Source organism: Phodopus roborovskii, unplaced genomic scaffold (genome assembly GCF_943737965.1).
Source record: "Phodopus roborovskii unplaced genomic scaffold, PHOROB, whole genome shotgun sequence".
In the NCBI taxonomy this organism is placed as follows: Eukaryota; Metazoa; Chordata; class Mammalia; order Rodentia; family Cricetidae; genus Phodopus; species Phodopus roborovskii.
In genome coordinates this window covers 6,444,566-6,472,533 of record NW_026126407.1, presented here as the reverse complement: position 1 = coordinate 6,472,533, position 27,968 = coordinate 6,444,566, and the positions used below count along the sequence as shown (strand labels likewise).

At 42.4% G+C, this 27,968-nt stretch overlaps 2 protein-coding genes across 4 annotated transcripts; one reads left to right on the top strand and one right to left on the bottom strand.

The window, feature by feature from the left end:
* Positions 1–27: 27 nt before the first annotated feature.
* Glod4 (glyoxalase domain containing 4) lies at positions 28–19,891 on the bottom strand. Of its 3 annotated transcripts, none has more exons than XM_051179969.1 (9): positions 19,682–19,887; positions 17,150–17,199; positions 15,826–15,946; positions 14,045–14,189; positions 11,223–11,359; positions 10,759–10,845; positions 7,449–7,562; positions 7,275–7,361; positions 28–298 (listed from the first exon to the last, which is right to left on the bottom strand). In XM_051179969.1, the coding sequence occupies exons 1-9, from the start codon at positions 19,769–19,771 to the stop codon at positions 233–235; spliced, it is 897 nt and encodes a 298-aa protein (XP_051035926.1). In that variant the 5' UTR covers positions 19,772–19,887; the 3' UTR covers positions 28–232. The 3 variants fall into 3 exon arrangements, with proteins under 3 accessions (XP_051035926.1, XP_051035925.1, XP_051035927.1); XM_051179968.1 differs by lacking the exon at positions 28–298 and adding an exon at positions 4,060–4,159 and having other exon boundaries at positions 19,682–19,891; XM_051179970.1 differs by lacking the exon at positions 28–298 and adding an exon at positions 4,111–4,155 and having other exon boundaries at positions 19,682–19,890.
* Mrm3 (mitochondrial rRNA methyltransferase 3) lies at positions 19,882–27,968 on the top strand. The gene is made up of 4 exons (XM_051179967.1): positions 19,882–20,210; positions 20,424–20,668; positions 23,399–23,566; positions 27,259–27,968. The coding sequence occupies exons 1-4, from the start codon at positions 19,897–19,899 to the stop codon at positions 27,783–27,785; spliced, it is 1,254 nt and encodes a 417-aa protein (XP_051035924.1). The 5' UTR covers positions 19,882–19,896; the 3' UTR covers positions 27,786–27,968.

The window sequence follows — 27,968 nt, the reverse complement described above, 5'->3', positions numbered from 1 at the left end:
GTAATGTTACATAGAGTTGTCTCAGTCTGGACTATAATTTGTTACCAAATTTAATACAATTATACATAGGAGTTTACCTCTACCAAGAGTGGTAAAAATATTTCATTTCTAAAACAACAGAGCTTTAAAGAGTGAAACTACCACACAAGCCTCCTTGTCCATGCTGGCCACAACCAAGTGGTGGGAGTATTTATGGCCTGCAGTCGTAGGTGCTGTCCCCACATGCCGTCCATTAACCCGAGGCCTTTGGTTTATTTCTTGTGGCAAACCACTCATCACTTTTGTCTGCTGCCATTGCCTATAGAAACAGATGAACAGACATTACTCCAAGTCTGCATTTTCCACCGTGATATTAGCACTAAAGTGAGTTCACCTGTGCAGAGAATGTTTACTGTAACAGGAGAGCTGGTGAGTACCAAGCAGTTACTTGGCAATTCTCACATGCAGCTGACAATAAGGACTGGCTGTTGAGAGAGCAGGACTGTGTGTGTGACTTCTGGGCCCTGGGGAGAACAGGAATCTTCAATGCTTGTGAGATTGGTCTGAAAACAAGGCTAAATCAATGTATCTCAGTGGTGGAGTACTTTCCTCCAGTTTAAGCCCCAGTACTACCACCAAAAAGTGTTTGCCACGACAGGCATGGTGGAGCTCACCTTTAGTCCCAGAACTTGGGAAGCAGACACAAGGGGATTTCTGAGATCAAGGCCAGCCTGATCTATATAGAGCAAGTTCCAGGATAGCCAGGGCTACACAGAGAAACCCTGTCATAACTCATTCTAATTGATCTCAATAATAAAAAACCCGGAGTCAGATATTAGGGGGTGAAAGCTGAAAGATCAGAGAAGCAGAGCAGCCAGACACTAGTATTACCTCCATGAAATCTCAGACAAAAAGAGGTTGAGCTGTTCCCTCTCCACCCAGCCATATTACTTCCTGTCTCCACCTTCCTAGTGCTGGGATTAAAGATGCATGCTACCATTGCCTGACTTCTATGGTTAACTAGTGACTAGCTCCATCCTCTGACCTTCAGGCAAGCTTTATTTGTTAAAGCACAAACAAAATGTCACCCCACCCTGTCTTGAAAAATAAGTTTGCCTCTACAATTCATTTAGCTATTTGGTAAGAAAACTTTTATTTAGTCAAAAAGCAAGTTGGGGCTGGGTTGTGGTGGCCCACACTTTTAATACCAGTGCTCAGGAAGCAGAGACAGGTGGATCTGTGAGTTTGAGGCCAGCTGGTCTACAAATCAATTTCTAGGATGCCAGAGCTGTTACACAGAGAAACAAACAAAAAAGCAAATATAACAATACTTTATTTTTAAAGTGAGTTTTGGGAGCTGAATAGATGACTCAGCACTTATGCATATGTACTGCTCTTGCAGAGGGCCTGAGTTCAGGTCTTAGCATCAATGTCAAGTGGCTCCCAGCCACCTGTAACCCTAACTTCAGAGGAACTAACACTGTTTCCTGTACCACAAGGGCACCTGCACACATGCCATATACTCACACACTCACACACACACACACACACACACACACACACACACAGAGAGAGAGAGAGAGAGAGAGAGAGAGAGAGGATAATAAAAACAAATCTTTTTAAATTGAGTTTTTATAATGCACTAGGTACTATACCAGGTTTGACAGTGACAATTTAGCTTTGGGGATTATACTGAACAGTGATGGAATCACACAGAAAGTTACTTTTCAAAAGAAAGTATTTATGCTTTGAGGTATTTACTGTAAAAGACCCATAAAGTCCTATCAGATTAAAAGATAAGGAATAACTAAATGATTGGAGAAATAGTGTGTCAGAAATACTCATCTACACCAGGAGGAAATGACAAGATAATGTTTACATTAGGAAACATTACAAAAAATACCCAAGAGCTGAAAAAGATGTTTCTGTTTTAGCAGTCATAAAGAATGGAGGAAAGAACAATTAACTCTGATATGGAGAAACCACGAAAACCTCTCTGTTTTGAAGGACCAGCTTAAGAAAAGTCAAAAGCAGGGTGGTGGTGGCAGCACATACCTTTAATCCCCGCACTCGGGAGGCAGAGGCCAGCTTGACCTACAGAGTGAGTTCCAGGACAAAAAGCACTTTGGGTGGAGATAAGAGTACTTTTGTTACTATAAGCAGTGCAGTGAGACCAGAATAGGGAGATAAAGACAAGTCAGAGAGTAGCTAAGGGCCAGACAGGCAGCAAGCTCAGTCAGTAAAGACTATCTGGGAGGCAACAGGGAGCTAGGAGATTAGGTTAAAATTCACTGGATTTTAAAAGTCGTGTCAATAGATATCTCAGAAGTAGAACTCAGCTCTTGGTGAATAATGGCTAAACAAAGAGAAAATCAAAATACTTGAGAAGAAACCATGTCAAAGTGGCTGCGTCTAGAAATCTAAAACTGGCAAGATGGCTCTTCAAGTAAAGATACTTGCTGCCAAACCTGCAACCTGAGTTTGAGCCCCAGGATTCACACAGTAGTTGGAGGGAGAGAACTGACTCCCACAAGCTCTCTCTGACCTTCATCAATGTACAAGTAAAGCAAAAAGGTTAAAAGCAAAACAAAACACAGCTCTGAAAAGGTTAGCTTGAACAATTGGGATATTAAGAGATATCATTCTTTCAATTTATTTCGTTTTTGAGGAAGAATCTATGTAGCCCTGGCTGTCCTGGAACTTGCTATGTAGACCAGGCTGCCTTTGGATTCACAGAGATCCTACTATCTCTGCCTCCCAAGTGCTGGGATTACACCCAGCAAGGTATCTTTTGCCTACAGGAAGAACCAGGGTACAGAGAAAGGAAAGAATTGATTATAAAATCCTGAAAGACCTCCATCCAAGTCCCTGTCTCCCATTTACTAAGTACTTGATACCCATGAATAAATAATTATTCTGAGCCTTAGTTTCCTTACAGGTTGTAACTTAGAGAATCTAGAGTTAGAGAATATACTCACAGAATTTAAGAACATGTCAAAGCATACCAGGTATAGTGGGTGCACACCTTTAATCTCAGTACTGCAGAGGCAGGCAGTTCTCTGAGTTCAAGGCCAGTCTGGTCTACATAGAACAAGCCTGAGGCTTATCACAACTGACTCCATAATAGAAGTACCATTCTGACTGTAAAACTCAGCACGCAGACAGCACCGACTACCAACACTAAGACAAAGGCCTAATCCATCAAAATCCATAGTTCTGGGAAAGTCTCTAAACGTCTCATCCTTGCTTCTTGTTGGCTTCTGTAGTTCTGCTTCTGGCTAATTGTTGTTGACTGCAGCATGTCAAACCATAACGTGTGTGTGTGTGTGTGTGTGTGTGTTTAAAAGCTCGCCCTGAGAAAGGCTACACTGGGTACTACATTAGCATCCTGAACACCCAGTGTAGTTGCCAGCAGGTTAGTAAAGACTTTCTATTGGCATAAATCCGTATCTGAGTAGTCTTCTCTTGTGAATACCCCACAACAATAGTGAGTTTCCAGATAGCCAGGGCTACATAATGAGAACCTGTCTCTAAATAAATAAATAAATAAATAAATAAATAAATAAATAAATAAAATAAAAGAACATGTCAACCCTAGGCATAATAACTCATACCTGCAATCCCACTACTTGTGAAGTCAAGGCATTGTGTCAGAACAATCTAGTAACCACAGTGAGTTCTAAGTCAGCCTGGGCTACAAAGTAAGACCCTGTCTAAAGAAACAAGCCAAAAGAGATAGGGAGATAACTCAATGGGTAACATCACTTGCTCTGCAAACATGAGAACCTGAATTCAAATACCCCAGTTAAAGGCATAGCTTCACTTTGCTGTTTCCACAGCACTGAGAAGCAGAGATAGGTGGATCATGAGAACTTGCTGGCTGACAGAAATTACAAACTTCTAGTTCAGTGACAGAACCTGTCTCAAGGAAATAAAGTGGAGAGTGACAGAAAAAGACTCTCAGTGCCTGCTGTGGCTTCTCACATGCACGCAAGCAAATGGAACATGCAAAGAGAAAGACAAGGGGGGGAGAGTTTAGCTAGGCATGTCACATATACTATAATTTCAGCAGGGATCAGAATCAAGAATTACAGCTCATCCTCAGCTACTTATCAAGTTGGAGGCCAGACTCATTGACATAGAGTTCTAGGCCTGGCAGAGCTGCATAGAGAGACACTGCCTCAAAACACAATATATAACAAAACAAAAACTTTGAGAAGTGGGTGGGGGAAGATGAATTAGTGGTTAAAGTGTATTCTCCATGTAAGCTTGAGAACAAGAGTTCAAATCCACAGGACCCATGAAAAAGCTGGGTGCACTAGTCAATGGTGGTTCATGCCTTTAATCCCAGCACTCAGGAGGCAGAGGCGAGAGGATCTCTGTGAATTCAAGGCAAAGTGAATTCCAGGAAAGCTAGAACTACACAGTGGGGGAAAAAAAGAGGAAGAAAATGAGAATAGAAAAAGCTGTCTAGAGTAATGTGACTATACTCTAGACTCTAGTTCCCTTAACCAGTTTCTTTGGTTTCTTAAGCCAAGAACTTTGACCATTTCACTTAAAAGATGTACTTTTTTTTTTTTTTTTGAGACAGGGTTTCTCTGTATTGCTTTGGATCCTGTCCTGGAACTAGCTCTGTAAACCAGGCTGGCCTCAAACTCACAGAGCTCCACCTGCCTCTGCCTCTGCCTCCCAAGTGCTGGGATTAATGGTATGCTATCAACGCCTGGCTAAAAGATGTGCTTTAGCTGCTCCCCTTTTTTTCAAATACATTTATTTATTTTTTGGGTGTATGTAGGTTGTAGGTACACACATGCCGCAATGCAGGGGTAGATTAGAGGACAATTTGCGGGAGTCCATTCTCCCCTTCCATTATGTGGGTCCCAGGGATTTAACTCAGGTATGTCAGGCTTGGTAGCAAGTACCTTTATCCACTGAGCCGTCTCACCAGCCCACACCTATTCTTTGTCATAGTCAAACTGCTATTTTTGCCATTTGGACCCATTACTATGTAAAATAAAGGTTTTGAATCCAACTACTGAGATCCTGAGAGTTAATGTAATGACAAGTAACTAAGTTACAAAGGGCTGTATATTCAGTTGTACACACAGTGTGGATACACTGCCCAAAGAGATGATCCCTGTCCCAAGTGGACAGAGCAAGAGAACAAGAGACTTCAACATGCCATTCAAAGCCCAGTGCAATCTTAAATGCATGGTTACTCATTTAATACTTTCAGATATGGTTGACTGCACATAACAAACTGTGAAAAGAGACACTGGCTAAGAGAGATTTACTTTGGTATAATTACTCTTGTCAGCTGTCCGGCACTTTCCTGTACAGTAAAAGCAATTCTCCTAGGTATTGACCTTAGAGACATGGAACACAGATGCAAAAAGATTTAAACAAAAATGCTCACAGCACTCTTCCTTAAGAGATAAAAGTCTAGAAATGCTGGGTACCATGAGAATGGATAAACAAGTTGTTATCTGATTAAAGCAATACAAAAGATGATACATGCAATTACATGATGGAATCTCAAAATGTTATTTTGAGAGAAAGTAAACAACCTTAGAGAAATACCTACTAAATGGATTCATTTGTTTGAAATCCAAGAATAAACAAAACTGATCTACTGTGCCAGAAATCAGAACGGCAGTGTCAGGGAGATATGAAGAAGACAGGGTCTCAGTTCCAGTCAGGGGAGGGGGAAGCTGTCAGTGCATGAAAGAGCAAAGGAGAACAGCACATTTGCCAACCAAGAGCTTGCTCCACATTCTACTTTCCTTCATGATTAAGCTTCAAACGGTATCTTCTACATATGTCCTATTTTAATTCACAATAACTTGTTATTCTACAATTATCATCCATAAAGCACACCACAGTCCTAAGAAATGAGGAGTTTTCTTTATCGCCTTTTTAAGATAAATTTCTAAAGGAACTTTTAGAAGTTCAGAGAATTTTAATAAATTGTTTAAAGGCTAGTTATATAATTTAATAATGATAAAACTGAGATCAATTGATTCCTTAAATCACTCAATTAGGTATCAGAAGTGAGTGAGGCCCAGTGGTTAGGCCTACAGTCCTATCTACATGGAAGATGAAGCTGGAAGGTTCCTTGAGCCCAGGAACTCGAGGTCAACTGGGACAAGAGAGTCCCTGTCTCAAAAGTCCAAAGTATTCAGAGAACTTCTGCTTCACACTAGATCTATGTTAAAAGTCAGAGTACAACAATGGGCTACTGTTTTCCTGATGAAACATCAGGTTTTATAGGAACAGAAGCTGCTGCATTTGGCAAGATGAGATCACCAACAATGTCAAGATGAACACTATTTGCTGCCAAGATCTAACACAGAACAGATGAAGTATGCATTTCAGACAAGGCATGGAAACTGCAGACAGACCCTTGAAACAGAAATCTAATTAAAGAAAACTGTTGATACAGTCCTAAAACAGGAGGCTGAGGCAGGAGGACCACTAGTTTGTAGTCAGTTTGAAGACACAGATTTACATCTCAAAAACAGAGAAACAAACATCTGGAGATGGAATATGGAATTGAAAGGGTTTGGCCTTGGTGTTTTGTTTATTATGTATCTGTGTGCCTGACTGTTATGTATGTTTACCATGTGCATACAAGAGTACTTGGAGGTCAGAAGAGGATGTCAGATTCCTTGGAACTGAAGTCATAAACAGTTGTGAACTACCAAGTAGGTACTGGGAACTGAAATTATGTCACCTCGAAAAGCAGTAAGCTTTCTTAACTACTAACCCATGTCTCCAGCCACTGCTTTTTGTCTGTATGAGACACAAGGTCTCACTATGTAGCCCTGGTTGGCTTGGTACTTGCTATGTAGACCAGCTGGCCTTGAATTCAGAGATTCCCTACCTCTGCCTCCTGAGCCTGCCTCTGCCTCCCAAGAAAAGTTTTTTTAAAGATGAGAGCTACTGGACTTTTTTGGTGTGATAATTAGAACAAGTAGGAAGGAAGATGAGTATGATGTCAAATGGAACCCACATAACCAACTGGCCAAGGAAGCAAAGGGGGATAGAACCAGGTACTTTCATCCACTGAGCTGAATAATAGTGTCCACAGCAATAGTGAATTCCTTCCTGAGGCACTGGGAAGATGGAAATGCTAAGTCCTACAAGGGGTAATGTAAGTAACATTGAAGACATTGGTCTTTGATTAAAAGTCATTGAAACGGGGAAAGGATATGCTTGACAGCACCTGGACCCTGTACATCCTTTATATTATACTGCTTTGGCCTACAATGATATCAATGTAGAATAAGACTCACATCATCCAGTAACTTGCTGCCTTTTGGATCCCTTTTAGAAAGTTCTCGAAAAGCTTCATCCCCAACAAAGCAAATTTCATGCCCATCCTATGCCAAAAGAGAAAAGCAATGTGAAAAAAAAAAATCTTTGAAGAAATCCCAGGACAGCCTGTCCCCTTGCTAAGTGATACTTACAGGGTCAGCCAGGATGACTACTTGCACTGTCGCTTTCCCTGGGGTATCCAGACTTACTAATGGCGTCAGGATTGATTGGTTCTCCCTTTTCATCAAATCTTCTAAATCTGGCAACTTGTAAAACACAAAAAGAGCAAGTGAGCAAGGGTCACATAACACTTCTATGGCATGATCCTCATTTGACCATGGCATCACTGGGCACATTATCTCAGTGGTTCTTAAAAGAATGGTTAAGCATGACAACAAAGCCACAATCAGAATCAACTCATAGAAAGGAAGATGATGGGAGATGTCATTCTGTATATGTTTCTCATACTGGTTAATAATAAAGCACTGTTGGCCAATAGGAAAGGAAGATAGGAGGGACTAGGAGACAAGGAGGAAATAGGAAGTAGGAAGGAGGAGTCAAGATGGAGAGTCTGAAGAAAGCAGTATGCCGCCGGCTCCCCGTTAAGAGAAATACATAGATCAACAGAAATGGGTTAATAATTAAGGCAGAGCTAGCCGATAAGAAACAAGTAACCGGGCCAACAGCATTATATCAAATACAGAGTCTCTGTATGTTAATTGGGGCTGGCGCGACGGCAGGACAAGACCAGGAGGCGGGAGGAAAAACCGTACTCCTTACAGATGGCGCCCACGTGGTTAATAAGAACTTCCACTTAAAATTTAACAAAAGCTTAAAAAAGGGTTTTAGAAACAAAAGAACAGAGACAAGCAAGGTTTCTTGGTAGCAGCATTTTTCTCAGTTGAACTCTGCTTTGCTAGAGACAAGCAGATATTCGCGAGGCTCCTTTAAGGGAAGATTCCTGACTCAGCATAAGCGACAAAAAAACCACACAGCTTTTAAATAACTCTGCTAACAATTTATTGGTGTGTATGAGAGATGGCAATGGCAATGACCACATCTCCAAGCCGGCAGCATGCTTTCTGGGTGGCAGCGAAGACCAAGGCGGTGAGCACAGCTTTCCGTGCTGGCGGTAAAAGTACCCGCCACCATCTTTGGTAAACCGCGGCTGACACAGCTATGACTTTCATTTCAGCAATGTTGTTATTTACCAGATAAAAGACTTGTGGCCAGACGAAGATAAAGATTTACAGTAAAGACAGATTCATATTAAAAAAAAACCTCTAAAGGTTTACAGTGTGTTTTAAAATATAGGTAGACATGAAAAAAAAATGGTTTTAAAGAGACAAAGAGGAAATGGGTGTGGTGTCACACACCTTTAATCCCAGCACTCTGGAGACAGAGGCAAGCAGATCTCTGTGATTTGCAAAGTAAACCTGGTATGCAGAGTAAATTCCAGGACAGATAAGAGTTACACAGTGAAACCCTATGTCAAAAAAAAAAAAAAAAAAAAAAAAAAAAAAAAAATAAAATAAACAGAGTAATAATAAAGCCATGTAAAGATGAAAAGCTCAGAGAGAATCTGGTTACTGTATGCTATTGTGTTGTCTCTGCATTGTTTGACTGCTGAGAAAATAACAACAACTGATAAAGGAAATGCTGCTGGATTAATTCAATTTATATATTTTAAAAATGCTTTGACTCCAACATTTAAGTTCAAGGACAAGTTACTGGGAAAAAGGATTTCTATTTTTGTTTCCACAGAAAATGAAAAGCTGTGGATGCCTTCCAGACTAATGTGGTTTGATCAAGCCAGACCTCCTGAAACAGAGTTCCTGGTGATCCAACATTCAAAACAGCTTAAACAAGACAGACTTGCAGACTACAGCCAGGATATCTGTGTCTTCTTAGGATCCCCATGACAGTGCCCCCTGTCAGCAGAAAGTAGTTTGGAAAGAACGACGCCCAAATTCCCAAATATTGTTTATAAATGTTTGTTTTCATTTAAATGGACTTGGTTATAAATGGGTAATGATCACAGCCAATTCTTTTTAAAGGTAAAAAGGGGATTATGGTATAGATATGAATACTTTGTTTTGAATTGTATCATTTATTGATACAATTTAAGGTCAATTTTGTGATTAAGTATATTTCTCCTCTTGTTTAGATGTTGTGTTTATATAGCTCATTTAGAAATGTAATGTATAATGTAGTACAGATTATAGATAATTACCTATGATAGTCAAAGCTTAGAGTCAAGTTAGTTAGGTTTTCAAGATACACAAAGATGTATTTGAGATAAAAATTCTTCAAACCTTTCAAAGACCTACAGAATATGGCATTTAAAATGGTTTAGGGTTTTTCTTGACAATGAGACATAATTGCTCTTGGCAATACCACCTGCACCAGAAAGATGAACATTAAAGAAACTCGTTATGGAGTTTACTTCCAATATGGCAAGACTAGCCATTTGGACAAGATACTGCTCTTGTCTGGACTGTTTAACTTTATGCTGTATAAACTGGACATGCAGGACCCACAGAAAAGTAAATGCTGACTCAAGATGGACACTGCTACAGAGTTCCTGCTTCATGAAATAGTCTGCCAGACATTCTACAGGACACAGAAAAAAGTGACTGACAAACTGCCAGATATCGTGGTAAATAAGGATCAGGATAAACAAATAGGCTGAATAGATGTTTATTCAGGGAGAAATAACTTACAACCTAGACAGATGAACACCAGGAAATTCAACCCGATCCTCTCCTGTCCGAGTCACACCAGAAAGAGAGCGCCTTTCCTGGCCCCCTCCGACCTCCTTCCACAGGTCACTCCGCCCATGGCTCCACCACCAATGGGCGTGGTCAGTGCCACAGATGGACTATCTCACTACAAAGGTTCTTAGCTGGGTTGAAATCAGTGACAGAGCTTAAACAAAAGGCCAGGTTTGGAGAGATGGAGCGAGCACTACTCTTTTTCCAAACAGGATTTCTCTGTATAACAGCCTTGGCTGTCCTGGAACTCACTCTGTAGTTCAAGCTGGCCTCAAACTCACAAAGATCTACCTGCTTCTGTCTCTGCCTCCCAAGTGCTGGGATTAAAGGCATTAGCCACCACCAAACAGCTGAGTACTATTCTTGAAGGGAACCCAAGTTCAGTTCCCAGCAACAATGTCAGGGGCTTCATAAACGCTGGTAACTCTAGCTCCTGTGGGAATCCAATGTGGGCACCTGCATTCATGCACACACATAAATACACACACACACACACACACACTGTAAAAGGGGGAAAAAAAGAGCCAGAGACATGGCTCTATGGAGTCTGGTTCTTCACATCCCCTTCAAGGGCTCACAACTTCCTGTAAGTCCAAGTCTGGGGAATCTGACAATCACATGCACACAGACACACATGCATACACATAATAAATTTTTAAAAAGATACAATTAGGTTATCAAACAGTACCTCTTTCTGAGGACAAGAAAAGGCAATTCTTCCAAAGGCTGCTGCATGATCAACTGCACCTTTGATACCCTGTAGCTCCAGCTTACACTGAAGAAAAATAAGAAAGTGGGTTAACTTTTTCTGACAGGTTACACATGTGTGTATATAAAAGCTCTACCATGCTTGGTAAGGCACTTGCCATGCAAGTGTGAGGACCTCAGTCCAGACCCTAGCACCCACATAAAGCTGGATGTTGTAGCACTGGTATGTGATCAAGACAGGAAAAAGCCCAAAGCCTACAGGTAAGCTACCATCAACAAAAACTGAGGCAGTATCTGAGGGGTAAAGTTAGGCTTTGTTTTCTTCTGTTCATCTGGACAAACACTGATTCACTGTGAAGAAACCATGGGGCCACTGTCAAGTTAACCTGATTTATGAACCAAGCTCAAAGCAGCAGCAAGCTGTTCCCCTGCAAGGTCACTCACCTGGTTATCAGCATAGCCCAGCAAAGCCCTCTGATTCTCCTCATCCTGCTCATAAATGTTCATTCCCAGGAGATTAGACCAGTAATTCAAGGACTTCTGAATATCAGTCACTGCTAGAGTTACTTTTAATACAGGATCTGCAAGGTAAGAAAACGGATGAATGAAGTCACTTCAGTGGCATGAGATAAAAAGGCCCAAACAGGCTAAAGTATATGTAAGAATTTAGTTTAGGAGGCTGGAGGGGAGTGTATGCCTAGCATAAAAGGCTTTCTATTTGATTTCCAGAAACTCTCTTCTTAGATAAAGAATTTAGTTTATAAGGAAAGGATTTTAAATAAATATGAAAAGAAACATGATCCAAATAAATGACAGTAAGGTAATCATTTGGTGGGGATAAGTTACGTTTGAATTAAATAGCAAAATGTATTTCTGTTGGGTTAAAGGATTCAATTTAAAGAATAAACTAAGAAGATACAAATAATTTGTTTTTCATTAATTAATTTTTATTGTCTTGACAAAATAGTAATGTTAACTGTTTTATTGCAGAGAAAGAAATTAAAATGAAATATTTTGATAGAGTGTAAATCAGAAAATTTGTGGGAAAAGATTTGACGGAATGTACTAAAAGTTTTGAAAATGTACTGAAAAAAGCAAGTCCGTTCTTAGCAACTCAGAAAGTTTCCTGGCTGTGAGAAGGGCTTTTTATCACAAAGGCATTCAACAGTGTTGCCCAGAACAATGAAACACTAGGAACAACAAATAACCCAATTACAGAGGCTGTTTATTTTCTGTAATGAAATGCTGCCATGGAATTCCTGCAATGGCTTATGCAAGGTACATTTATATATGTATATATATGTATTTATTGTTTTTGATAAAAAGATCTTACTTTACAATTCTACAATGTTCATTGTAGTTATCTTTGGACATGTGATACCATTTCTTCCTCCATCCTTATCGTCCTCCTCCCTGTTTCCTCCTCCTCTTGTATACATACAATGAATACTTACCTTCTATTCTAGAGTAAAAAAAAAAATCTGAACACACACACGTAATTTAAAAATCAAAAACAAAAATACCACCAAACACCAAGAGTATAATGGAAACATGTCATATTGTAAGTTGATTTTCTGATTCCCAACTCTGCCGCTAGTACCAGAGGTTGTACTCAGGTCCTTGAACATTAGACAAGTACTGTATCACTCAGTGGCAGCACCAGCTGTGTGAAGCAATTCTCCTTTTCTTTCTTTCTTCTTCCCTTCCCTTTCTTTTTTATTCATTGCAATATAGGGACTTTACCTAGGGCTTCATACATGCTAGGCAAGCACTCTATCAGTGAAACTTTTTTTGTCCACTTATTTTGCAACTGGCTCTCAATAAATTGCCCAGGTTGGCCTTGTTCTATAACCCAAGTAGGCCTTAAGACCCTACCTTAGCCTACAGCCCTCCAATTAGCTGTGATTATAGGTCTGTGTCACAGGGAATGGCCATGCCAACTTCCTATAGAACTATTCACAACTACATTTGATTCATCTGGACATGACAAACTGTATTTTCCCTTGGTTTTCATCACCTCCACCCCATCTGTAGGCTATCAACGCCCATACTAACGGTGGTGCTTCTCATAGGGTCACTTCCAGGCAGACTCAATTCCCCACTGTATGTAAAATTATTAAATTCAAATTCAGTGATAGAATGCTAAGATCCTAGGTTTACTTCCTAGAACTAAGCAAATAGCACAAACTCTCCCCAGAGCCAGAAGAGCTGCAGGATAGGCACAGGTGCAGTCTAAACGAATCAGCAGGAAATTAATGCCTCAGAGGTCTTAGCAAGGTAAAGGACAAAAGCATCTTTGGAACGTGGAACTCACTATTACTTAAGTCCAGGCTAAGTACCTCTTATTTGAAAAGCTTGGGACCAAAAGTAATTCAGAATGTGGAAAACTTGCATGGACTTTCCTGGTTGAGCATCCATAATCTGGAAGTCAAAACACTAGAATCTCAAGTTTACAGAGCACAGTGGCATAAGCCTGAGACTCCAGCACTTGGGAGGTTGAGGCAGTAGGATCTCTGAGTTCTAGGTTAGCCTGAACTGTGTGTTAAGACACAAGTTTTGTTGCTGTTTTTGAGACAGGGTTTCTTTGTGTAGCCCCAGCTATCGCAGAACTGAGAGATCTGCCTTCCTCTGCCTCCCAGTCCTAAGACACGGTCTTAAACAAGCAAAAATTCAAAACGACTATTTTGGAATTTTGGAATAGGGATATTCAACCTATATTAAGCAGACAGAGTATATTAAATCTGAACAGAGAGTAATCTGGTAGATTCCAGACAAGGTTTGCTCTAAGGCTCCTTCCTAAAGTGAATATGGAAGCATGGAGCCTCACCTTGCTCCCAGCATCTCATACTAGTTCTGGAACCAGCTCTAACAGCACGAGAGGACAACATGGAGAGGAAACCTGGGGTCTTGAGATGGCTGATCTGCTGAATTAACTAACCTCAGTCTTTCTACCTACTCTGTGAACTTAAAATACCTTCTATTGTTCAAACTAATTTGAGGTGGGTTTGCTGTTATTTGCTGCTGATAATGTATCCTAAAAAGTACATTATCTGCAGAACAGAATCAGTCTAGATTCTCTGTTGCTCTGTACTAATATATACATAATGTATACATAACTTCCCAAAATACAGGTAAGAACACTGGCTTGGAAAGACACATCCTATCAATATAGAAAAACTACAGTACAGAAAGAATTCTGCCCCAGCACCCTCCCATCGTCATCAAATGTGCCCATAGCCAGGCTTTTGCCTGGCCTAGTATAATACCTGACTGAGGTAGACTTCCATCTTGTAAATAGAACTTATATCCTCCAGGGGCCTCAGTTTCAAAAACTCCTTCTGCAACTTTTCTGAGTGGCCACTCCAGCTTCCTGGCATTGCTGACAGCCTGGCTGGAAGCAAGTGTGATTCCCTGTAACAAATAATACCCACATATATCATTACAACAGAGCTTTTACAGGACAAGATAAAGGACCAAAACCCTAGAACCAAAACAACCTAGTATTTAATTGGCATTTTCTTACAGTGATTTTAAAGAGGGTTTTAGATGTTTTCTTCAATTTATTCAGATTCAGACATTTATAAATGACAGCAAAGAAATTCAAATGTCAGCATTATGTGATACATTTAAAACCAAAGAATCTCCTCAGTTTTCAACCTAAGCGGAAAAATCTTGATCTTCCTTGGACTGGCCAGCTAAGCATTTGAGACAACTTGGATTTAGTTATTCACTTATGAGGCTGACCTTGAACCTGGAGCTTTGTTTATTCTAGGTAAGTGCTCTACCACTGAACTGTTATCAACAGCCCAATTTTGGATTTGAAACACAAACACTTTAAATATGAAGGAACTTTAATCAAAGTCTCAATAGCATATTAATTCTGCCTTCTGGGAAAGCCTTCCTAATTTACCCTGGACTACTGTAACTGCCTTTGTTCTGTCAATCAATCCTCCACTCTGTAGCCAGAGTAAACTCATTAAAAAGCATCCTACAACTTCTCAAGCAACCCACAGGCTTTGTCTTCCCTTGAGGGCACTTAAAAGACCCAGCATTATGCACTTTCCCCCTTTTTGAGGCAGGCCATGACTATGTAGCCCTGGCTGGCCTCAAGAACACATAATCCTCCTGTCTCAGTCTTCTACGTGCTGGGATTATAGTCATGTGCTACCATACCCAGCTATCATGTCCTTCTTACCCAACTCCTACCACCTTCCTCTCACCCTCTCTATTCCAGTCATTTCTTGTGTTTTCTTAAGCCAGGTGTTGTTCGAGGCCTCTGAACATTTCTTCTCTCCACCTAGAATGCTCCTCTCTCCACACACCTTACTCCTTCCCTCCTCTGAACTCCTGCTCCATTGTCATCTCCTCACTAACAACCTCAACTTCAAATTTAAAAAGCCAACTAGGGCTGGAGAGATGGCTCAGCAGTTAAGAGTACTGGCTGCTCTTGCAGAGGACCAGGGTTCAGTTCCTAGCACCCAGTTGGCAGCTCACACCCATCCCTAATTCCAGTGTAAGTAGATCCAACACCCTTTTCTGACCTCTTCAGACAGTGCATGCACATGGTACACATACATACATACATACACACACACACACACACATATACAGGCAAAACACTTCCACTTTTTTTTGTGGGGGTGGGGGGGTTGAGGCAGGGTTTCTCTGTGTAGCTTTGGAGCCTGTCCTGGAACTCACTCTGTAGACCAGGCTGGCCTCAAACTCACAGAGATCCACCTGCCTCTGCCTCCCAAGTGCTGGGATTAAAGGTGTGTTCCACCACCGCCCAGCCACTTCCATTTTTTTTTTTAAGATTTATTCTTATTAGTTTTAATTACATTATAGATGTATATGTCTGTATGATTGTGCATATAAACACAAGTACCAGAGGAGGCTGAGGGTTTCTAGTTCCCCTAGAAGCTAGAGTTACAGGCGGTTATAAGCTGCCTGACATCCATTTTTTTTTAAGCCAATTTTGTTTCTAACCTGAACCATTTTAACCTTCTCTGCTTCATCCAGGTATGCACTGGGATGGAGTGATATTTACCATGAAGTCGTTGCCCAGCTTGTAGTCTCCAATGCCATAATTATATGTCAGTTCTGCAACAAAATGATCATCCTCAGGCCCAAATCCCACCATTGTTTTACTCCATTTGCCATCATAAGGCCTTAAAGAAAGAAAGAAAGAAAATGAACCTAGTGACCACAGGAAAAATCTGTTGCCTACTGTTGGACACAGAGAGGAGGCCAGTCCCTTTGGGTCCCATACATTCTAAACAAGGATGAGATGACCTGTGAAGGTGCTGGCAGCAGCTGTGGACAATGAGTGCCCAAGCACCACAACCACACATCACACACCATCCACTTGGCATTTACTTAAGGGAAACATTAGTTCCCTTTAAGAAAATGTAGGGAAAAATCCTACAGGCAGCTCTCTAGTCTAACCTCAAGACAACAACTTTGCATATCAGTAAGCATGCAAATCCCACGGACCTTGGAAGCTTTCAACTTGCCATGGATACTAAGCTCAGGGGACCCTTACCCACTGCTTTTACTTATTTGTGCTTATAGTAAAATATGAAAAATATCTGTGTCTGTCAAGACTCCTGGCATAGTGCACCTTAAGCCTTGGGATTCCCTGCCGAGTAGGCCTTGTATTCATGAGCAACTTTGGAATGCCTGGGTTTACCATAATGAGCATACTAAAGGTGAGGCTGGATAGCCCAAGGATTTGCCTGGTTTCTAAAAAAGACCTAAAGATTAGAATATTCATCCACACACACACACACACACACACACACACACACACACACACACACACACACCCACCTTTGAGAAGGGGAGGGGTGGAGGGTAAACACTACCAATCTGTATAAAATTTATTCAACATTTGATAAGTTTGTGGATTGAAGCCACAGAGTTACTGGGATCATGGGAGCAATTGGAAGTGCCATCCCTCTTTTCTTGCAGACCTTTCTGTATACACCCTCTTCAGCCTGGCTCTTCCTGATTTGTAACCTTTATAAGCCAGTAAATGTAGGTAGTGTTTCCTAAGTTCAGGAGGAGGGCTACTACAATTTGTAGCTGGTCTCATATGCTTCCAGAGAGACAAGAAAATGAGTTAAACAGTCAGACAACTGGCAGGACTCTGGAGCACTGGAGAACTGCTTAGTGTACCTGAAGTGTTGTGTGACATGCCGAGAAACAAAGGGTAAGTCCCCATTGCTGTTCCATAGCTTCTCTTATTTCTTGCCTCCTTTTAAAAATTTAAAATTTCATAACTTATCCCACTGTTTATGGTCAACTTTGAGAAAGTGTGTTCTACTTGGGAGTTATTCAGAATCTAAGTTTTAAGACTCAAGATGTCATACCCATTACATGCAGCTTTGCAGCCTTCTTCAAATTCCTCATGGCGTAGAACCTAGTAAAGAAAGTAGACTAAATTGTAAAGTTTTACTTTTTTGGAGTGCCGGGAAACTCAGGGACTTTGTTAGACAAGTGCTCTACAGCTAAGCAACACTCCTAGCCCTTGATTTTTAAAGATCAAGTCTCACTGTGTAGCCCAGTCCATTTCAAACTATAATCCTCCTGCTTCAGCTACCCACAAGCTGGGGTTTCAGGTATACTAGTATTGTACATGGCACACTTATTTATTTATTTGGTTCTTTGAGATAGGGTTTCTCTGTGTAGCTTGGAGCCTGTCTTGGAACTCGCTCTGTTGACTAGGCTGGCCTGTACATGGCACATTTATACAAACTAAAAGGGAAGGGAAGAACATAAACATTATCATTTGCCAGCTTTACTAAGAGAAACAAACAGAACTTCCAGGCTAGAGGTAAGGAGGACATCTTAAGATGGGCATGGTGGCACATGCCTTTAATGCCAGCACTCAGGAGCCACAAGTAGATGAATCTCTGGGAGTCCAAGGTCAGCCTGGTCTACAGGATAAATGCCAGGGCAGCCAAGGATACACAGTGAGATCCTGCCCCCCTCCAAAAGAGTTGTACTCTCAAACAGGTATGAAATCTCCATGGGGTAGGAAGCCACCTGTGGTAGAAAAGTGTATTCAACACTAGAAGTCTGACTGTAGTGTGTAATGCTGAGCAAGCTGTTTTAGGTTCAGACTCAGACTGAGTGTGAGAATAACTATGCTGGTGAATAATCTGTTTAAGTATCAAAGGCAGAACCTAGAATACAGAAGGCTCTCAATGCCTTAGTTTCTGCTGCTCATCCAATTTTTCCCCTAAGACACTGTCTCACTATGTAACACAATTTAACTTACTGTGTAGTGTAGGCTGGCCTAGAGCTTCCCCACTGCTGGGATTGCAGGAATGGGCCACGACATTCAGCTGATTTTCATTTTGGATTCTTACAGCCCCTGTTGAAGTTCTATTACTTCCCTCGAAGATGACAAAAATCAACTGTATTAGCTGGGCATGGTGGCACACCTGTAACTCCAGCACTGTGGAGGCATTAAGGTTGCCCCCACAAACCAACAAAACTTACTGATTTCTTTCCTTAATACTACCATTAAAAATACACCACTAAAGCACAGCTCTGAAGGCATCAAAGCTTCCCCTTACTTTAGCATAAATCTCGAATTCCTTTGCATGCATTAACATTCAAGACAATACTAGAAACAATTTCAGCCTATGTGTTCTTGCATCCCATCTCTTCATCTAGTTAAATGCACATAAAAGAATGCCATTTCCCAATTATCTCCACATCACCTATCAAGGTCTTCTCAGTAACTTCCCTCTAACCTTGGTATGTGGAAACCCTACTTTCCAAGGTCAGCTTGAACGCAAGGTCCCTATTAATTATTTCCTGAAAACCCAGGCTGACAAATCTCTCCTTTTGTATGTTTAGCATAATAATAGCTACTACTTTAGAGAACACAACTATCTATGAGTCAAGTACCACCTACACAATAACATGTTTAATCCTCATACAACCTTTTGATCAACAAAAAAAAAGTGAACAATGGCATCTTGTATCGCTAAATTCTGACTCCCATGACTGTTAGTCAAATCTACAGATGATTGTGAGCTACCCAACACCAGTGTTGGGCAGCCACTTAAGATTCTCTGGAAGAACAGTAATGACTCATACAGGCCGAGCCATCTCTCCAGCCCCTACACAGCAGATATTTTTATGACTGATTAATTCGTGTGGGCTGATTAGTTTGTGTAACTCCCTTGGCAGTCCTTACCTTCTGTAACATCTCTACACTAAGCTGGATTCTTGTTGCTACAAAGTATTCTGCACTGGTGTGTTCCCTACTTCCCTGACTTAAGAAGGGCTCCTCGATACATCTCCACTACATTTTCAGCTAAGTGACCCTTTTAGAATTGCAGCATCTCAAAACTGTTTCCAGGTACTAGGAAGGAGACTAGATTCTGACCTCATACTTAATCTGGGCTGTCCCAGATTAAGAACCTGATAGATGTTCACGTACAAGCTGTGCCATAGTGGAGCATATGCTTAGCATGCACATAGGTTCCATTCCCAGCCCTGACAGAAGCCAAACTTTTCATGAAATTGCTGGTCACGCCCAAACTTTTCCAACCAGAAGAGACCGACCGCTCTGTCGTGAACTGGAAGGGACTTGTATGTTTTGCCTGGCAATGCTCCTTCAGGATAGACTACAAGCTCCCCAAGCCACAAGTGTAGCAAATATTTGTGAAGGTCTGTAGGCGACGGAACGTGTGTAGACAAGACAGCTAGTAGATCGGTGCCCTTTCAAAGGCTTCCCAACCCGAAAACCGGGGCTCGCAAAAGTCGAAAAACCCGCAACGAGGACCCGGAGTCTCTCGGGCCTGGCGACTGAAGTGGCCGCGCGCGCATCGCGTTCTCCCTCCCAGGTGCGACTCGCGCCAGCCCCGCTCAGCCCCGGTCTGCACCTGCATCCCCAGGACATCTCGAAAGAAATGCACCGTCTGGAAGCGGTTCCCCACTTTGAATACGAAGTGCAGAGCTCGACGAGTGGCCATGACTCCCACCAGAGTCGGAGCCACAAGCAGGTCGCCACTCCTCCCGCAAACCCAGGAAGAACGCGGAGTGACGTCACTAGCACTCGACGGCGCGCTCGCGTGAGGTAGCGCGCGGCACAGCAAAGATGGCCGCCCCAGCGAAAGGCATGTCTAGTTCCCTGAGACCGTTGCTGAGGGTGGTCCAGACAAGGGACCTCGACGCGCGGCGCTGGGTCCGGGCGTTGCGGCGCAGCCCGGTGAGAGTGCTGCTTCCCTCCGGACAAGTGGAGGAACGGAAGCGTGCTCCTGACCAGCAGCCTCGCAAAGCGGTCCCTGAGGCCAGTTCTCAGAAGCAGCGACATAAACACCCTCTGGAGACATCCCGGTCCCAGACACCTCACACCTGGGAAGAAACAGGGCTTCGCTATGATAAGGCCTTTCCCGGGGACAGGAGGCTAAGGTGATGTGTTCCTGAGGGTTATTGACTATTCCTGTTTCTCTTCCTGTTCCACAGCGGAGCCGCTGCCTCTTATGTTTCTACTGTGCAAGGGAGAGGGAGGGAGGGAGAAGTACCTTATTTGACTTTCGTGCCTCCGCCAAGCTCTGCCTGTCTGTTTAACTACATGCGTCCTAGTTTAGACAATTAATCCCCCTTCTCTGTTTGTATCCACAGCAGTGTCATGACAATAGTTAAGTCCAGGCCTTTTCGGGAAAAGCAAGGGAAGATCCTACTGGAAGGTCGCAGGCTGATTGCAGATGCTCTCAAGGCTGGAGCTGTGCCAAAAGTGTTCTTTTTTAGCCGTCTGGAGTACGTCAAGGAGTTGCCAGTGGATAAGCTGAAAGGTGTCAGCCTCATTAAGGTGAAATTTGAAGATATCAAGGATTGGTCCGATCTAGTAACACCACAAGGAATAATGGGTCAGTGATTTACAGTGTATCAATATCTAGAATTTCTTTTTCATACGAGCATAATATCCTAGACTTAATTGCTCATACTTATCTTTTGTTTTGTTTTCTTTTTTGTTTTTCGAGACACGGTTTCTCTGTGGCTTTGGAGCCTGCCCTGGAACTCACTCTGTAGACCAGGCTGGCCTCGAACTCACAGGGATCCGCCTGCCTCTGCCTCCTGGGTACTGGGATTAAAGGTGTGCGTCACCAGCACCCAGCTTTCTCACTGGTTTTTACTGTGGTACTTTTTGCTTATTTTTGACGTCGTGTCATTTAGTCCAGGCTGGTTTAAAACTCCGTGTGTGGCTGAGGATAACTTTGAACCACTGGTGCTGCTGCTTTCACCTCCTTCCTGCCGGGATTACATTTCTAAATCCTGTACATTGGTGTCTTCCCTGCATATATGTCTGTGTGGGTGCCAGGTCCTAGATTTATAGACAGGTGAGCTACATGTGGGTGCTGGCACAGGAAGAACAGTCAGTACTCTTCACCACTGAGCCGTGTCTCGGCCGTTTACTTGTTTTATGGATTGTTAAAAGTACATTTTATGCCAGGCAGTAGTAGCTCACTCCTTTAATCCCAGCACTTGGGAGGCAGAGGCAGGAGGATCTCTGTGAGTTCGAGGCCAGCCTGGTCTCAACCACCCCCCCCTATAAAAAACCAAACAAACAAAAAAACCCTACGTTTTATGTGCTGGCCTTGGTGGTGCACTTGGGAGGCAGAGGTAGGTGGATCTCTGTGAGTTTGAGGCCAGCCAGGTCCACAGAGTGAGTTTCAGGAGATCCAGAGCTACATAGTGAAACCCTATCTCAAAAAACATTTTACTTATTTTTGTGTCTATGTGCATGGGTCAGTTTTTTTCTCTCCATTATATGAGTCCTGGGCATCCATCTCCAGTCATCAGGCATGACAGCAGGTACCTTTACCTACTAAGCCATCCCGTAGAATTACTACAAGTTCATCTTCAGCTTCTTGCCCAGTTTCTCTCCCCACCTCCAGATACTGCCCTGAACACTATGCTTTCAGATACAGTGCAGACAGAGATCATTAAATGAGAGACTTTTTCATCAAGGAAGCCACTCAGGGTTTTCTTTTTTCTATGTGTTAGAGAGAGGGTAGAGGGGTCACTAGGTAAGTGATTCTCCTCTATGTTCTGACCTCAGCAGGAGACTGCACAAATGGCTCGGTCCTGAGAATCCCACAGCTCCGTCAGTATGCAGCCCCTGCACTGCCTCCTAGGCAGAACTTCTCTGGGCTGGACTGTTTAGAAGAATTATTACTTCTTTCAAAGCTACTAAGGAAAAAAAAAATAGAGTCATTACTTTAATAAATTTATTTCCTGGGAATAATTTTAAGACAATGCAATAAAGGACAGCTATGTGGCTAATGTTTAAATGTTTAGGTTAAGGCTACAAAGTAAGTAAAACAAAACCCTAGTGAGAAAATGGAGAAAGGTTACAGCATCAAGACAGTTTGGGAAAAAGGAAATGTAAAGGGGTCACAAGTAGTCAGGTGAGTGTAAAATGTTCACCTCCTTAGTAATCAGGAAATGCAAATTAAAATAATGAAATGCTATTTTTTCCCATCAAAGTGGCAAAAGTTGACAGTAAGCTTGACTTCCGTTAAGCAGGCTTTGAGTGAGGAGGCAGATATTTATCCTTCTAGATAAGGAGAGTACCATAGCCTGTGAAGAGTGCAATTCTGGGTCATTTATTAACATTAAAAGTATATATGCACTGTCCATGTCACTTGTCCCAGAGAAGTTTTGAGACATTTGCAGAGAGAGTCCTCAGAGGATACTCCCTGTAGCACTTTTTTTTGAAATGGAGAGAATTTTGAATTGTCAACATAGAAAGAGATAAACTTTGACACATCGTATTACAAAATATTGCAACATTTAGAAAAATACAGTAGCTGCAAATATGCTGACATGGTAGAGTTTTTAAAGATTATATTGAGTAAGATGAGCAGGTTCAAAATGAGGGTTTTTTTATTTGCTTATAGATGATAGGTTATATAGATGCCAGTTTTTAATTTTAAAATGTTATATGTATGAGTATGTATGTATGTATGTATGTATGTGTGTGTGTGTACCATGTATTTGCCTGGGCCTACTGAGGTCAAAAGAGTGTCAGATCTGAGACTGGACTTGTGAGCCACTGTGTGGGTGCTGGGAGTTTAACTCAAGTTCTCAAGAGCAGCAAGCATTCTTAACTACTGAGCCAACTCTCCAGCCCCTATTTGTCAGTTTAATGTTTGGTTTGGGGTTCTGTGTTTGTTGCTCTAGAAATGCTAGAGATCAACTCCAAAGGTATTCTCATGCTAGGCAAGTGCTATGTCACTAAGGACATCCCACTTTTGTGTGTGACAGTGTTGTTATGTAGATTACGCTGGCCTTAAACTCTCAGGTCTCCTACTTCCAGCCATTTGTCACAGTGGTTTTTGTCAGTGTTGAAAAGGTATGGTAAATGACTCAATGTGATGTAAGTGGGTGCATAGAGTTCAGAAAAGAGACAGTTGAGAAGCAGGTCGACTAGGGTGGGGTTAGCACTGGCAGAAATTTTGTTTGAAATTTTGCAGTAATGATGTATTCCTGTCTTCACTAGGTAATTGTGAATACATAAGAAAGATAAATAAACAAAAGTCAAACCATTCTCATGGCCACTCCAGACAAGCAGATCTCTTGTGTTGTTTCCTCAGGGATTTTTGCCAAACCTGACCCTGTTAAGATGATATATCCAGAGACTCAGCTTCACCATTCACTGCCCTTAGTGTTGATTTGTGACAATCTCCGTGACCCTGGGAACTTGGGGACAATTCTGAGATCTGCAGCTGGAGCAGGCTGCAGTAAAGTCTTACTCACCAAAGGTAAGAACCCTTTTTTTTTTTTTTTTTTTAAGGTTTATTTTATTTTTAATTGTGTACTCATGTGTCTGTGTGTGGTGCACAAGATCCCCTGGGCCATAGTTACAGGCAGACAGGCAGTTGTGAGCTTTCCACTTGGGTTCTGGGAGCACCTCCCACCCCCAGTTTGTAAGGTTCTATGTAGGAGCAGTGTGCACTCTTCACCATTTTTCTCCAGCCTGGTAAAAACACCTCTTCCCTGGTAGTGTTGCTAGCTGTTTTTATGGCTCTGGCTTTTTGAGCTGCATGCCCATAAGCAATATGTAACTCTCAATCCCCTAATTTGTAAAGTGGAAATAATAAGAATCTTCCTCATGGTTGGTTTTTGTTTGTTTCCTAAGATTACTTGAAATGATACAAATAGGATTCAGTAAATGTTTTACTGAATTATTTTGAAACCTGTTGAGCTGTTTCAGAATTTTAAGTCATTGGGGGGAAAATAGATTAAATTTTATGAATGTACATTAATTGTTTATATGCCAAATTTAAAACTCAATTTTAGATCCTGTGTTTATGTTGAGTTCTCAAAATGTTGGGCATATGAATCTTCTGTAGTCAGATTTTTCTTTGGGCATCCAACTCACAAATAACAACAAAGAGATGTATTATTACTTATGAAATCTTGGCCTTAGCTCGGCTTGTACCACTAGCTTTTATAAATTAACCCATTTATTTTATTTTTATTATTTTTTTATTACATACCAATCCCAGTTCCCCCTCCCTCCCATCCTCCTGCTCCTCCCACCTTTCTCCTAATCCAGAAAGGATAAGGCATCCCATGGGGAGTTCCATCACCATGTTGAGAGAGGACCAAGGCCCTTCCCCCTGTGTCTAGGTTGAGCAAAGTATCTCTCCATAAGAGATGGGCTCCAGAAAACCAGTTAATGCACTAGAGATAGATCCTGGTCCCAGTGTCAGTGGTCCCACAAACTGCTCAAGCCATCCACTGTCACATGTGTTCAGGGGGTGCTAGTTAGGATCTATGCAGATTCCCCAGCTGTCAGTCTAGCTCGGGTCAGCTCTTTCTGTGAGTTTCCCCACCATGGCCTTGACCCTTTTGATCCTATTATATCGCTCCTTCCTCTTTAACTGGACTCCAGGAGCTTGGCCCAGTGGTTAGTTGTAGATCTCTGCATCTGCTTCTATCAGTTACTGGATGAAGTTGCTATGATGACAGTTATAGTAGTCCTTAATCTGTTTCCAGGGGAAGGCCAGCCACTATTGCTTAGAGTTTTATCTGGAGTTATCCTTATGTATTCCTGGGAATTTCCCTATGCCAAGTTTCTCACTAATCCCATAATGGCTCCCTCTAATAAGATATTTCTTTCCTTGCTCTCCCTGTCCTTCCCCCAACTGGACCATCCTGTTCCCTCATGTTCTCCTCCCTATTCCCCTTCCCTCCTCCTTTTTTTCCACTCCCCCACTCCCTTTCACACTCCCAATTTACACAGGAGCTCTTGTCTATTTTCCCTTCCTAGGCAGATGCATGTATGTCTCTCTTGGGGTCATCTTTGTTACCTTGCTTCTCTGGGGGTGTGGACTATGGGTTGGTTATCCTTTAACTCATTTATTTTAACCTACATCTGTCACTTGTCTCGTTACCTTATCTCTCAATGCTACACATGTTCCTTCCTACACATCTGGCTAACGGATCTACCTTCTTTTTCCCAGAGTTCTTGCTCTGCCCACCTGTACCTCCTGCCCAGCTCTTAACAGTTCATTTTTTTATTACACCAACCATAGCAGTACATTTTCACACAGTATACAAATATCCTACAATAGCCTTCCTAACCCTTGAGATCTGAATCCTGCGGAAGAAAAGCTGTCACCAGAGTGATTATGTATCCTGGTGTCTTTCTTAGTCTTGGGGAAGTGTAGTTACACAAGCCACACACAAATTAGCCTTATTACATGTGTGTCTTTTCTCACCAGAAGGGGATTAATAGGCTTGGTTCTAAACATACCTGGCTAGCAGTTGAGGCATGTCAAAAATGCCTGTTATTCCCTGGGAATGGAGGTAGGGAGCATATCACTCATCAGAAACACCCAAGCTACTATTAAATATAAACTAATAGTGCAGCCACTGCTGAGACTTGCCTAAATTGCTACTTTCAACTCTTCTCTGACTCAGTCTGTCCAAGTACAGTTCTCTGCCAGTGTGAGACCTAGTTGCTGGTGTCCCATTTTCAGTTCCCCGCTCCCTCCATTGTTGAGTGCTCTGGTAGCAGTTGTGGTTTTGGAAATGTGTTCATATAGCCTATAGTTTTCACTTGTTACCATTGACTGTTATAAAGGATTTAGGGAAAGAATAGGACATAGTTGTGATGCCCAGTGTCAAGGATATGAAGAGGATGGAACTCTCTCATCTTTTCCTTACTGGGTGACGGGGTGAAACTAGACAGCTGTTCTCACAAATCTAGGCCCATCTAGTCCCTTCCTTCATCTTTGCCTATAGCCCAGCTCCTATCTCTGATTCCCTGCATTGCATGGCAAAGCCCATAGGTGGGGATAAGTCTAGGCGAGGGTACATTCTCTGGTTGTACCTCCTCTCAGAGTTAGTCTGACTGATCCTATCCTAAGTTTGATGAGTTAGTTTTTAAAATTTCCTTGTGACATGGTGAGATGCCCTCCTTCAGCTTGCCTATGGTGAGAATAGGCACGAGGGGGGGGGGGTCAGTATCTGCTGGGCAGCCAATGCAGAGGAGCCCTTACTGGATGTGACTATGTCAGAATAGGTTCCTCTGTCCTCCCTGCAATATGGGGGAGGGCCTGAGGCAGGGACAGGGTTCCCACCTAATTTGGGTTCCTGCTTCCTCCTGAACTACTGCTTGAACCTCCTGCCCCATTGTTAGTGGAGGGAGACTGCTCTTGTCCAAATTGAACATTGAAATCAAATGTTTTTTTCTAAAACAAACAAAACAAACAAACAAACAAAAAACAGTCCGATTTGTCCGTGGTTTCGCTTCAGTGGCTAAAATCCTACACTCCTCAGTCCAGTACACTCTGCTTCCATTATGCCGGCCCTGTCTGGCTCCTGCCCCATATTCCACCCCACCCTGCTTATCAGAGACATGCTTGCTCACTCCCTGTCTTTGTCCTCTGCCTGGTCCTCTCTCCAGCAAGATCCTCTTGTGTTGTAGGAGCCAGTGTCACGGGCTCCTAGATGTTTAGTTTTTGTATTTCTGGAAAGCCAGGCTTTGTATAGGGGTCTTTTGCCCCATTCATGCTTTTTCATCAGTTACCACTGATATTGCAGTCACCTGATTCAGTGTTTTTCCAGTACCATCGCCTAGTTGACATCTTGAGTTCCCAGAGATCTGTGGTGATAGTTTAATCCCCATCGAGATGAACAAAATCTGTTTCCAGTACTAGCAGCAGTCAGTCTTCTAGTCCCTTTGCTGGTCAGTGTCATCGGATGGGAGGTTGGCTGGGCATTGGTGGCGCACGCCTTTGATCCCAGCGCTCGGGATGCAGAGGCAAACAGTTCTCTGTGAGTTCAAGACCAGCCTGGTCTACAGAGCTAGTTTCAGGACAGACTCCAAAACAATACAGAGAAACCCCATCTCAAAAAACCAAAGAAAGAAAGGGACTTACTTCAGGGTTCCCTTGGTAGTCTAGGAAGGTTTGTAAAGTCAGTTGTATCTTCTGTTTTCCAGGCTGTGTGGATGCCTGGGAGCCTAAAGTGCTTCGGGCAGGCATGGGGGCACATTTCCAGGTGCCCATTGTGAACAATCTGGAATGGGCAACAGTGCCCAATCACTTGCCCCCTGACACCCGAGTCTACGTGGCAGACAACTGTGGTCTGTATGCTCAGGCTCAGATGCCTGATAAAACTAGTGACTGGGTATGTGATCGACGATTCCTCAAGTTTCACAAGTGTGAAGAAGAGGACCTGGACTCTAAAACCAGGAAAGACTGGCTTCCCGAACTTGAGGTCCAGAGTTATGATTTGGACTGGACGGAAGCACCAGCAGCTGTGGTGATAGGTGGGGAGACACATGGAGTGAGCCTGGAATCTCTGCAATTGGCTGAGAGTACTGGTGGCAAGAGACTACTGATCCCCGTTGTACCTGGAGTAGACAGCCTGAATTCAGCCATGGCTGCAAGCATCCTGCTCTTCGAAGGAAAAAGACAGCTAAGGATAAAGGTGGAAGACTTGGGCAGTGACAGGAGTTACCACTGAAGGAACACAGAAATCCTGACTTGGAGGGTGCCTCTAGCTCCTGCTACGCTGGAATGATGTTAGGAGACTGGCCAAGGTGATAACAGGGGCCAGGTGGTAGGCATTGCCACCATTATGTGGTTACTGGAATGATAAGAATTTCTATTAGTTTCTACTGCTCCTCATTAAAAAGCAAAAGTCAGA

Coding starts and splice junctions, on each gene's coding strand:
- Mrm3 (XM_051179967.1), top strand. CDS start 19,897: ATGGCCGCCCCAGCGAAAGGCATGTCTAGTTCCCTGAGACCGTTGCTG. Junction 20,211..20,423: donor CCCGGGGACAGGAGGCTAAG/GTGATGTGTTCC, acceptor TTGTATCCACAG/CAGTGTCATGACAATAGTTA. Junction 20,669..23,398: donor AACACCACAAGGAATAATGG/GTCAGTGATTTA, acceptor TTGTTTCCTCAG/GGATTTTTGCCAAACCTGAC.
- Glod4 (XM_051179968.1), bottom strand. CDS start 19,771: ATGGCCACTCGTCGAGCTCTGCACTTCGTATTCAAAGTGGGGAACCGC. Junction 11,360..14,044: donor TGGAAGTCTACCTCAGTCAG/GTATTATACTAG, acceptor CTTACCTTGCAG/ATCCTGTATTAAAAGTAACT. Junction 4,160..7,274: donor GCAGCAAGTTACTGGATGAT/GTGAGTCTTATT, acceptor TTGTGTTTTGAG/GCAGTGTCTCTCTATGCAGC.